At 41.3% G+C, this 12,619-nt stretch overlaps 1 protein-coding gene across 1 annotated transcript in view; it reads left to right on the top strand.

Annotated features, from left to right (window-relative positions):
* The window catches only part of PCCB (propionyl-CoA carboxylase subunit beta), a 61,457-nt gene that overhangs the window by 13,106 nt on the left and 35,732 nt on the right, over positions 1-12,619 (top strand). The window contains exon 6 of the mRNA XM_037525934.1: positions 7,893-8,003. Coding sequence (XP_037381831.1) covers positions 7,893-8,003 — 111 coding nt within the window. The remainder of the gene's footprint in view (positions 1-7,892; positions 8,004-12,619) is intronic.

Genomic DNA, 12,619 nt, shown 5'->3' with positions numbered 1-12,619 from the left:
TTACTAGGAGAATTTAATCCATTTATGTTTGATGTGATTACTGATAAGGGATTTATTTCTGCCATTCATTTCTGTACCAGAGCCATCACCTTTTATTTCTGGGGGAACCAGTGACTATTGAGCTCAACATGAGCCTTCCAATAATCTCCAATGACCCTCACCTGGAGTCACTCTTGGCCTACATCTTATACCTGGGGTATGAGAGGCGCTTAACCTCTTAAACGCTGTATCCCTGAGACCTCTGCTAGAGCAGGCAGAGTGTTAGGGATGGTCGGGGCTAGGAGAGCAGGTCTGAATTGTTCAGGTTTTAAGGTTTCCACAGCCAGGCAGTATAGTTTGGGGTTGTTAATCTACCTTTCCAGGCAGAGTCCTATGAGCAATGAAGTCAAACCACATTTGCTTACAGATTACTTTTACCAGAGCCTTTTGTTGGGATTTGACAGTTATATTAAAAAGTTCAGCAGTACTGCCTCCCTGGTGGCGCAGCGGTTGAGCGCTGGGTTGCGAAGCCGCCCGCCGCCTCTGCGGCGCCAGTTCGATCCCCGGCTGCTCCCCGGCCACCAGAGGAGGGTCCCACATGGTGCGCAGACCTCTCCTGCCGCCCGCTGCTCCCCTCAGCAGTGTACTACGGTCCTTCTGCCTGCTCTGCTCCCCGCTCTGGCTCTGGTGAATTCTCACACCCTCCCGTGCTTCTGACTGTACCCGGTGTGTGTATAAACAAAACAAACAAATAAATAAATAAATAAAAAAAGTTCAGCAGGAGTATATTCTCTGATCCTGAATTTCTTGAATTGGGAGTTGCCCTATCAGTTGGGGTGGTGGTTGTACTTTTGTCCTTTGAGTTAGAGGTTGAACTGACCAGGGCATTTCATCCACTTCTTCATCAATCACCACAACCTGCTCCTCTTTGCTCTACTCACTTTTCCAGGAATCCCACTTCTCAATGTTCCAATTAGGCTTTGTCGCAAGCACTTGTACCCTAATTTATGGCAGCATGCATTCTCCTGGCTTTGTAATAGGGCACACCTTGCTCTCCATTTCTTATCTTTATATTATCTTGTCTGCTATTTCTAAAGCTAGTAGAGTAGTGGATACCCACACTCCTCTAACCTCAGCTTTCCTTCCATCTTTCTAACGTGAACATCAGACTCTTATTGGGCATGAGTGGTGAGCTGAACTGCCCACAGTAGAGCCAGCATACTGTGATAGACATTTGTTTCCATTCTTTGCCATGGTGTACTATGCAGTTTCTCAAACAATGGCATTAGGCCAGCTGGTGTTTTGGGGGAGTCACAATATTCACTTAGCAGTCTACAGGCTATAATGTATGGGCCACACTTCCCCACACAGAGGTCAATTACCAATCCAAGATTTCCCCTGTCTCTTTCCCAAGAACCATTTTGTTTGATTTCCTCACTGACTCACCAATGGTTGGTTCAAAACCTTGAAAACTTTCTTTGGTGAAGTCTGAAACTGATTGTTTTAGACGAGGACAAGGAGAGACTGAGAAAAAGGGTAGGCACTCCAAATTAGTAGATGAGAGGTTTAATAAGTAAGGAACATGCATAACAAGGCTTCTCTTGGTGACTGTAAGATGAGTACATCTTAAAAGTTTATTTAGAGGTCTCAACTGGATTTAGTCATGTGTAGAGTAAGGTAAAAAGTATCAGGCTTTTCTGCCCTCCCGCCATTAGGATAGATGATGGAACCCTGTGGTCCCGAATGCATGCCTGATGGTGGGCACCTGGAATAGGGTGTGGGCATATATAGATGGGATTCACCTGGGCTAAGACTGGGCTTTTAGGGGCGGCGTCACAGGGACGGCAGCAGAAGCCGAGAGAGAGAGAAAACCATGAGAGAGCAGAGAAGCAAGGCCATAGAAAACACCGGAGAGCCCAGATAGAGTGAAGACTTGCTGGGGGCTGGGAGACCTGCCAGCCTTCCGGCCCTCCAGCACCCTTGCCTGCTGTGTACCTGGTAAATTCCAGTAAAAGCCTGAAAAGCTACCGAGGGCTTCAGGACTCTGACTCCTCCTTTACCCGGATCAGAAAACCTGCACTGTGTCCATTCCTGCCCCTACATCATGTAAACTGTCCAGATGATCTCAACAACATGTTGCTCTCTCATTGCTGTGTGCTTGGAAATGGCTCCCACTGTTGGAATGGTGGACAGAATACTATACATTCCAACGATGGAAGGAGTGTGGAACCTCCATTTGCCTGGTTCCAACTTGGAGGTCAGCCAGTGGTTACATCCTCTTATGACCTCTAACACCTTCTGTGTTGACTTCTTGGTGATTAATAGATGTGACTGGTAATCGAAAAACACAATCGTGGGCCTCCCTATTGTCACAAGGGGTTAAGCACAGCACTGTGAAGCTCTCCGCAACCTCTGCGGCATGAGTTCAATCCCCGGCCAGCCAGGGAACAACCCATATGGCACAGCAGACTTCTGTCTTGCCCGCTGTTCCCCTCAGCAGTGTATTTCATTCAATCTGCCTGTTCTGCTCCCCACTCTGTCTCTGGTGAATCCTCTCACCCCCCACACTTCTGGCCTGTACCCCAGTTCTTGTATGCATAAATAAATCTTTAAAAACAAATAAAACCACAATCTTGAGTTTTGTAGGACAGGTCCTTATTGACCAGTCTGATCCCAGGTAGTCACACTATGAATACGAGGGCCAATATCCATGGTTTCCAGAGGATTTTCAAGTGGGGGATGGAGCAAGTATGCTAAATGTGGAAGTTGAATGAAATTCACCTGTCTGTTCATGAAACACTCTCCTAGAGACCTCAAGACTCCAGAATTCTGAAATAATTGTCTCAAGTTCCTGCCAGCACAATAGTTACTTTAGTGGAATTATGGATTATTAGTTACTATTACAACCTCTTCTGGGCTGTCATTCAGCTCTTATGTTAAGCACATATTTTGAGTGTACCTTTTTTTTTTTTTAATTTTTTACCTATTTAAAGTACATTGACTTTTTTTTTTAATTTTTTTTTATAGAGGCATGTGTTATTTATTTATTTGTTTGTTTTGTTTATACATGCACTGGGTACAGTCAGAAGCGCGGGAGGGTGAGAGAATTCACCAGAGCCAGAGCGGGGAGCAGAGCAGGCAGAAGGACCGAAGTACACTGCTGAGGGGAGCAGCGGGCGGCAGGAGAGGTCAGCGCGCCATGTGGGACCCACCTCCGGTGGCCGGGGAGCAGCCGGGGAACGAACCGGCGCTGCAGAGGCCGCGGGCAGCTTCGCAACTCAGTGCTCAACCGCTGCGCCACCAGGGAGGCCCCAAATTATAACTTTTAATTCTGGTAAAATAACTTTCCTCCAGTGTAGCTCCACTTATTGTTACATGTATTAGATGTATAAGCCTAACAATAAAGTGTTTTAATCATTGTTTTATCCAAGCTTGTCTTTTAAAGTATTAGGAAAAGAGGGAGCTATATTTATGAATATTGTATACTTAATTACATATTTACCATTTTTAGTATTCTGTAGATTTGAATTACTGCCTAGTGGTATTTTCTTTCATCCTAAAGGACATCTTGAGCTTGTGTGGGCAGCAGTAGCCAGAGTTAAGAATGTCATAGGTTCCTGCGGTTTCTATATCAGCAGTATTTTATTAATAAACACATCTTAGTTTATTAGTATTTGGTCCAGTTTTGGAACCCTGAAGCATCTGTTTTTTACAGTTTTGTCTGGTTTTATACTTGTTTTCTTGGGACAGAATTTAACAAACTCTTTACGTTTTTACAAAATATGGACAATTTCTTTTTTATGGTAAAATATATATAAAATTGGCTAATGTAACTATTTTTAAAATACAGTTCAGTGAGGGCCTCCCTGGTGGCGCAGTGGTTGAGCGCTGGGTTGCGAAGCTGCCCGCGGCCTCTGCGGCGCCGGTTCGATCCCCGGCTGCTCCCCGGCCACCAGAGGAGGGTCCCACATGGCGCGCAGACCTCTCCTGCCGCCCGCTGCTCCCCTCAGCAGTGTACTTTGGTCCTTCTGCCTGCTCTGCTCCCCGCTCTGGCTCTGGTGAATTCTCTCACCCTCCCGCGCTTCTGACTGTACCCAGTGCTTGTGTAAATAAATAAATAAATCTTTTAAAAAAAAATACAGTTCAGTGATATTAAATACATTATGATGTTCTGTAATCATTACCACTATTCATATCCATATCTCTCTTCACCTTGCTGAACTGAAACTCTGTACACTTTAAATAATTACACCCCCATGAACCCTTCCTCTGATCTCCAGGGAACCACTGACTCTATGATTTTTACTAAGTACCTCAGAATGATGTGGAACCATACATTATTTCTTTTTGTGATTGGCTTATTTCACTTAGATGGAATCACTGAAGATTCTACCATATTGCTGCATGTGACAAAATTTCCTTCCTTTTTACTGCTGAATAATATGCCATTTTATCTATATACAACATTTTGATTATGGTGTCCATTGATAGACATTTGGGTTGCTTCTGTATTTTTGCTGTCATGAGTAATGCTGCTATGAGCATCAGTGTACAAATATCTTGCTGAGACCCTGCTTTGCATTCTTTTGGGTAAATACCCAAAAGAAGTGAAACTGCTGGATCATACAATAATTCTCTTAATACTTTTTTGAGGATACTATTTTTCAGTTACTGTAACATTTTACATTCCCATACTATTTTTCAGTTACTGTAACATTTTACATTCCCACCAGTAATGCACAAGGGTTCCAGTTTCTTTACGTCTTCACCTTATTTTCTGCTTTTTTTTTTAAAATTTAAATAATAAATTTTATTTTTATATTCCCCCATACAATTGCAAACGCCTCATTCTGACCCCAATCCCCCCCCTCCCGCCCCCCACCCCCCAAAAAGTGTCTCTGGTTCATAGTTTTTTGTTGTTTTTGATGTTCACTTTCTTTTTTTTTTTTTTTTTTTTTTATAGAGGCATGCTTTATTTATTTGTTTGCTGGTTTGTTTGTTTGTTTTGTTTATACATGCACTGGGTACAGTCAGAAGCGCGGGAGGGCGAGAGAATTCACCAGAGCCAGAGCGGGGAGCAGAGCAGGCAGAAGGACCGAAGCACACTGCTGAGGGGAGCAGCGGGCGGCAGGAGAGGTCTGCGCGCCATGTGGGACCCTCCTCTGGTGGCCGGGGAGCAGCCGGGGATCGAACCGGCGCCGCAGAGGCCGCGCGCAGCTTCGCAACCCAGCGCTCAACCGCTGCGCCACCGGGGAGGCCCTGATGTTCACTTTCTTATATTCATTTTCCTGGTCCCTTATTTAAGTTTTCTAGATTCCTGCTATGAGTGAGACCATCCGGTATTTTTCTTTTTCTTTTTGGCTTAAACAGCCCAAATGCCCAAAAATAGATGACTGGATCAAGAAGATGTGGTACATATACACCATGGAATATTACTCAGCATTCAAAAAAGATAAACACATGCAATTTGCAGCAATATGGATGGCTTTGGAAGGGATCATGCTCAGCGAAATATTTTCTGCTTTTTAAAAAAATTGTAGTCATCCTAATGTGTATGATGTGGTATATCATTTTAGTTTTGCTTTGCATTTCTCTGTTAGTGATGTTTGTCTGGAGGAGACTTGTAACAGTGAAGGGAGAGGTAACAACAGTGCAGCCTTCCTCTATACTTCTGTGATAAGAATCAGCAATCGGTGATGAGAGCACAGATCCCTACTATTTGGAGGATAGGGTCCTGTTTGCCTACCCTGGCCTCTGAAAGCTCCATGCAAAGTAATCCAGGAATACATGCATAGCTGCCTTCCTTGCAGCTGGGGCTGGGCAGTGGGTACCTGCTACTGCGCTAAAAGCTGAAATTGGTCAAACCTGAAACCATAAAATACATAGAAGGAAATATAGGTGAAACACTACGTGATTTGCATATCAAAGACATCTTTACAGACACATCACCCAAAGCAGTGATAGTGAAGGCAAAGATAAACAGCTGGGACTACATCAAATTAAAGAGCTTTTGCACAGCAAAAGAGACAATAACAAAAACAAAGAGAAACCCCACCAACTGGGAGAACATTTTTGCACCCAACACTAATGATAAAGGACCGATCACAAAAATCTGCAAAGAGCTGATGAGACTCAACAACAAGAAAGAAAATAATCCAGTCCAAAAATGGGCAGAAGAGCTAAAAAGAAACTTCTCTGAAGAGGAAATGCAAATGGCCAACAGACATATGAAAAAATGTTCAACATCACTTGTAATCAGGGAAATGCAAATCAAAACTACCATGAGATACCATCTCACACCAGTGAGAATGGCACATATTAAAAAAACTAGCAACAACAAATGTTGGCGAGGTTGTGGAGAAAAAGGAACTCTCCTGCACTGTTGGTGGGAATGCAAACTGGTCCAACCACTATGGAGAGCTGTGTGGAGATTTCTGGACCTACTAAACATAGAGCTTCCATATGATCCAGCAATTCCACTCCTAGGTATTTACCCAAAGGACACAGAAACATCAATTCCAAAGAACACCTGCACCCCTATGTTTATAGCAGCACTATTTACAATAGCTAAGCTTTGGAAACAGCCCAAATGCCCAAAAATAGATGACTGGATCAAGAAGATGTGGTACATATATACCATGGAATATTACTCAGCATTCAAAAAAGATAAACACATGCAATTTGCAGCAACATGGATGGCGCTGGAAGGGATCATGCTCAGCGAAATAAGCCAAAAAGAAAAAGAAAAATACCGGATGGTCTCACTCATAGCAGGAATCTAGAAAACTTAAATAAGGGATCAGGAAAATGAATAACTATAAGAAAGTGAAAATCAAAATCAACAAAAAACTATGAACCAGAGACACTTTTTGGGGGGTGGGGACCGGGAGGGGAGGGATTGGGGTCAGAATGGGGCATGTGCAGTTGTATGGGGGAATATAAAAATAAAATTTATTATTTAAAAAAAAAAAAAGCTGAAATTGGTCAAAATTAACCATAATTTACCTTCCAAATCTTTCCCTGGACGTTGTAAACCTTTAATAGACCCAGAGTTCCAAGGCAGATTTTGCCAGTGTAGTTGTTGGCTCAATGGGGAAACAGATTCCTGGTGCTTAGCACTCTGTCTTCCCAGAATCCTCTTTACAAAACTTTTTGTACTATCCTGAGTTGTGTCATATAAGTAATAGAAATTAGACTCAAAGCCAGGGCAAGGCTTAAAAGTAGACATACTTCTCTTAAGCTAATGGAGATGAGGGGAAGGAAATAATTTGGGGCTAGGTCTCAGAGACATTGGCTCTTAGCTTGCATGGGTCTTCCAGTTCTGGATCTTGTTTATCCTAGGAGGTGGCTTGAGTCTTGACCCTTTACGACATTATTGTCACTAGGGAACTTTTCTGGTTCTACTTCTCTATATGCTCTTTAGGGTGGGAAGACATTGAAGACTTAGTAAAGTTGTACCTGCCTCTTAGCCTTGCCTTGTAATTGCTAAAGCTGCCTTGTAACTTCCCGGTGTCTGTGAGGGGGTTCCTTATAGGGGTCAGGGCTCCAGAATACATTTGGCCCTCTGTACTCTGCCTAAACTTTTCATTATTTTAGCCAGCTTTGTGCCGACAGGGTTGCTCTGCCTGTGGTATATTAGAGCTGGGATAAGCTGGTGGGATTATCTCTGAGCTCATGTCTTTGGTGGAGATTTTGGGGAACCACTGCCAACAAGAGGAGAAGAGTGAGGAGTCAACCTTTTGTGTGGAAGTTGCATATATAATTTTGGAAGAAACTACTGATTAGTTCTCTTGCTACCAGACAGAATTTCTGTGAATAAATGCCAAATTAATTTCATTGTTGCCTTTATCTTTCTGCAGAAAATACCTCAAACACCTCTGTAACCAGATGCCTTTGTCTTTCTGTTTTGGCAGAGGAATGTCTCAGCATCAGGAGTCATCCCTCAGATTTCTCTGATCATGGGTCCATGTGCTGGTGGGGCTGTCTACTCTCCAGCTCTAACAGACTTCACTTTCATGGTAAAGGTAAGAAAGAAGGATCTGTTCTTCCTGCCCTTTGAAAGTTGTACTGTATCTCACCTGCAATAAAAATAATTCCTGATCCAGGTCTGGGTTGTTATCTGTGTTCTCACTGGCTTTCTGCATAGTGATGATAAAGTCTTAGGGAAAGAAGGTTTTGCCATAAAATTTGTAGCTTTTTAGTGTGGTTCAGAGGAAAATATCCTTGTGTACTTCATTGATGAGTGGTTTTCCTTATAGATTTGAACTGTGTGTGATTTTCAAGTTATCAAAGGATCCTAACCTCTGCCCAGACAGATGATTGTTTGCTTAACCTTGGTTAAAAAAAATTCTCATGGAAGACTTCTGCAATTAGCTTTATTGGAATGTTCTTTCTTTCTTTTTTAATTTACGTAATGTTGGTTTATAACTTACATAGGCTTTAGTTATATAGCCTAATAAATCAACACCTGTCATGCTTAATACCAAAAGTCTAGCTTTCATTCATCACCAGACAATGACTCTTTTACCTGATTACCCATTCCTGCTTCCTCCTTCCTTCTTGTAACCACTGTTCTTAGAAAAAAGAGATTTTGTTATTCCTTTGTTTTGTTTCTTTAGTAAATAGAAATGGAACACATATTATTTGTATTTCACATCTGACTTACTTTGCCTTAGTGTGGTACCCTCTATGTCCATACATGTTGTTGCCAATGACAGGATTTCCCTTTTTTAAAAAAAAAATAACTCAGTAATATTTTATTGTACATCTATACCACAGATCCACTCATCTGTTGATGGTCAGGTTGTTTCCAACTCTTGGCTGTTATGAATAATGCTATAATGAACATGGAGGTGCATATAACTTTGAGTTAAGTTTCTGTACTCTTTGCATACACACCCAGAAGAGGGATAGTTGGTTTTGGACTCTTAGTTCTGTTCCAATGATCTGCATGTCTGTTTGTATTCCAATAGTCTGCTGTTTTTGTTACTATTGCTTTGTAGTATAGTTTGAAGTCAGGGAGTGTGATTCCTCCATTTTTCTACATCTATTGAGATAATCATATGATATTTATCTTTGTTGTGGTGAATTACATTAATTTGTGAATGTTGAACCATTCTTTCATCCCTGGAATAAATCCCACTTGATGGTCTATGATCTTTTTAATGTATTATTGAATTCATTTTGCCTAAACTTTTGTTGAGGATTTTTGTACCTATGTTTATCAGAGATACTGTTTTAAAATTTTATTTTATGTTCTTTTTTTGGAATCAGGGTAATGTTGATCTCATGAGTTAGTAAGCTTTCCCTCTTCAATTGTTTGGAAGAGTTTGTGAATGATATTACATGTTCCTTGAAAGTTTGCTAAAATTCACCAGTGAAGGTGTATGATCCTTGCTTCTGTTTTGGGAGAGTTTTGATTACTGTTTAAATTTCTTTGCTAGAATTTTGTTGATTTTGTTTCTTTCTGAGTTAGTTTTGGAAGGTCTATGATTCTAAGAATTTATCCATTTCTTCTGTTCTCCAATTTGATGGCATATAGATGTTTATAATAGTCCCTTATCATTCTTTTTTCTTCAGTATTTTTTGTCATTTTCCCTCTTTTATTTCTCATTGTCTTTTTTTTTCTTAGTGAATAACTCCAGGTTTGTTAATTTTGTTTATCTTTTTTAAGAACCAGATCTTGGTTTGTTGATCTTTTGAATTTTTTGGATCTGTTTCATTTATTTCCACTCTATAAATTTAATTTTTTTCTATTTTTATTAAGAATGACATTTGAATTTTGATAGGAATTGTATTGAATTTATTGGTTGCTTTGTGTTGTGTGGAGATCATAGAGTATTAATTTTTTTTAAAAGATTTATTTATTTATACAAGCACTGTGTATAGTCAGAAGCGCGGGAGGGTGAGAGAATTCATCAGAGCCGGGAACAGAACAGGCAGACTGATGAAACACACTGCTGAGGGGAGCAGCGAGCTCATCAGGAGAGGTTTGTCGCACCATGTGGGACCCTTGCCGATGGCTGGGGATCGGACCAGCATTGCAGAGGCTGCAGGCAGCTTCACAACCCAGCACTCAACTGCTGCGCCACCGGGGAGGCCCCGTTTCTCTATTTTCTGGCTATGTCTTTCAATTCTGTATTTTCATCTTTTTAAAGTTTTTTTTATAAATTTTTTATTTATACAATAGCTGGGGTACAGGCCAGACATGCGGGAGGGTGAGAAGATTCATCAGAGATAGAGTGGAGAGCAGAACAGGCAGACTGACCTGCTGAGGGTAGCAGCGGGAGTGACAGGAGAGATCTGCCTCACCATGTGGAAATCTCCCTGGCTGGGAATTGAACCCATGCTGCAGAAGCTGCAGACAGCTTCACAACGCTGTGCTCAACCCGGTGTGCTACCCGGGAGGCCCCTGTATTTTCATTTGACCTCATAGCTCTTTGAAATATCAGTGCCTCATCCTCTCTTGGTTTTCTTCTATCTCATCTCTTATACTCTTGGCTATATCACTCTTTCTCATGAGTTTAAATATCCACCTATGTGTTGACAACTCTTAAATCTATTTCTTCATGATGGACTCTCTTGAACTTTAGAAATTCTGAATTAAGCATTCAACTGCCTACCACCATTTCCATTTGGACTTTAATGGGTATCTCAAACTTGATAGCTTTTGACCTCTACCAATCCCCTCCCACACTGGTCTCCTGCAGGCTTTCCCATGTCAAGTTAGCATTCCAGTTTCTCATGTCAAACACACTGGGCCTCCCTGGTGGCCTAGGGGTTAAGTCTCAGAGCTATCACCACGATGGCCTGAGTATGCTCCCTGGCCAGGTTGCTAACCCATATTTGGTGTATCAAACTTCTCCTGTCTCGCCCACTACTTGCCTCAGCAGTGTATTTCAGTAAAATCTGCCTGTTCTGCTCCCTGCTCTGTCCCTGGTGAATCCTCTCACTCCCCCGCCCCCCACAGACATACCAGCTCTTCTACAGAAATAGAAAAAAAATCCCACTATTTGGATTCATTTTTTCTCTCCCCAAATTCAGTTAGAAATCGTATTGACTCTACTTTAGGCTATAATTAAAATATCCAATTCCTATAAAATTCTTATTTGTACTATTTTATTTTGATTCAACCATCTGGATATTTGTAGAACCCTAACTGGTCTCCTTGCTTCTGTCTTCTAGTTAATTTTTAAAGTTTTAATCATTTTTAATTATCTAATATAAGATGCATTAAGTGACATACATATAAAATGTACAATTTAGCACTCATTTGAAGTACAAATTCATGTAAATAATACCCAAATCAAGAAATGGTCCTCCAGAAGACCTCCCACACTCTTCCTACTCACTATTGCCTCTGTCCATCCTGCCTAGAATTATCTAAATGTTTATGGTAATATTTTTATTTGCTGTGCTTCACAATTTAAAATTTAATTTTGCCTCACTAAACAAGGCCTATTTTGACCTTTAATATAAAATGAAATCACTTAATATGCATTCTTTTGTGCTTGGCTATGACTCATTATTTTTAAGATTTATCCATATTCTTTGTAAATGTAGTTCATTTTAATAACTAGTAAATTGTCTTAATATACTCTGCCATTCTACTGTTGATGAACATTTATATTTTAAGATTTTGCCATGCAAATAATGCTTATATAGCTTTATTTTTAAAAAAGGATTTATTTATGCATACAAGAACTGGGGTGTGGGCCAGCGGTGCAGGGATAGGGAATGAGAGGATTAATCAGAGACAGAGTGGGGAGCAGAACAGGCGGCTCTTCTGAAATACACTGCTAAGGGGAGCAGCAGACAAGACAGGAGAGGTCTGCTGTGCCATGTGGGATAACTCCCTGGCTGGGGATTGAACTCATGCCACAGTGGCTGGTGATAGCTTGATAGCACTGAGACTTAACCCTTGTGCCACAAGGAAGGCCCTATATAGCTTTCTTACCTATGTATCCTGGTATACACATGTTTCAGTTTTTCAAGGAAGGGGCAAGTAGGTCTGCTTTTATAGGTAATGCCTAATTATTTATAAAAGAGATTGTAGCAGTTTACATTTATCCTAGAATGTGTGAGAATTTTACATCCTTGCCAGCACTTTCTTAACATAATTTAATCATGCCTGTTGTTGTGTGGTGCTCTCTCTCATTGTGGTTTTAATTTACCTTTTCATCATTAATGTGGTTGAGCACCTTTGCATATATTTCTTCTTTTGTGGCTTGCTTGTTCATTTGTTTTGCCCATTTTAAAAGAGGGAGGTTTTTGTTGTTGCTGATTTATGGAAGTTTGTATATTCTGGATGTTAGTTCTTTTTTTTTTCTTTTTTTTTTTCAAGATTTATTTATTTATTTATTCATACAAGCACTGGGTACAGTCAGAAGCGTGGGAGGGTGAGAGAATTCACCAGAGCCAGAGCGGGGAGCAGAACAGGCAGAAGGACCGAAGTACACTGCTGAGGGGAGTAGCGGGCGTGACAGGAGAGGTCTGTCGTGCCATGTGGGACCCTCACCCAGTGGCCGGGGATCGAACAGGCGCTGCAGAGGCTGTGGGCAGCTTTGCAACCCAGCGCTCAACCACTGAGCCACTGGGGAGGCCCTCTGGATGTTAGTTCTTTATAGATTAATATGTTGCA

Source organism: Talpa occidentalis, unplaced genomic scaffold (genome assembly GCF_014898055.3).
Source record: "Talpa occidentalis isolate TD23 unplaced genomic scaffold, MPIMG_talOcc4v2.1 talOcc4.4, whole genome shotgun sequence".
Classification (NCBI taxonomy): Eukaryota; Metazoa; Chordata; class Mammalia; order Eulipotyphla; family Talpidae; genus Talpa; species Talpa occidentalis.
This window is presented reverse-complemented; position numbering and strand designations above follow the sequence as displayed.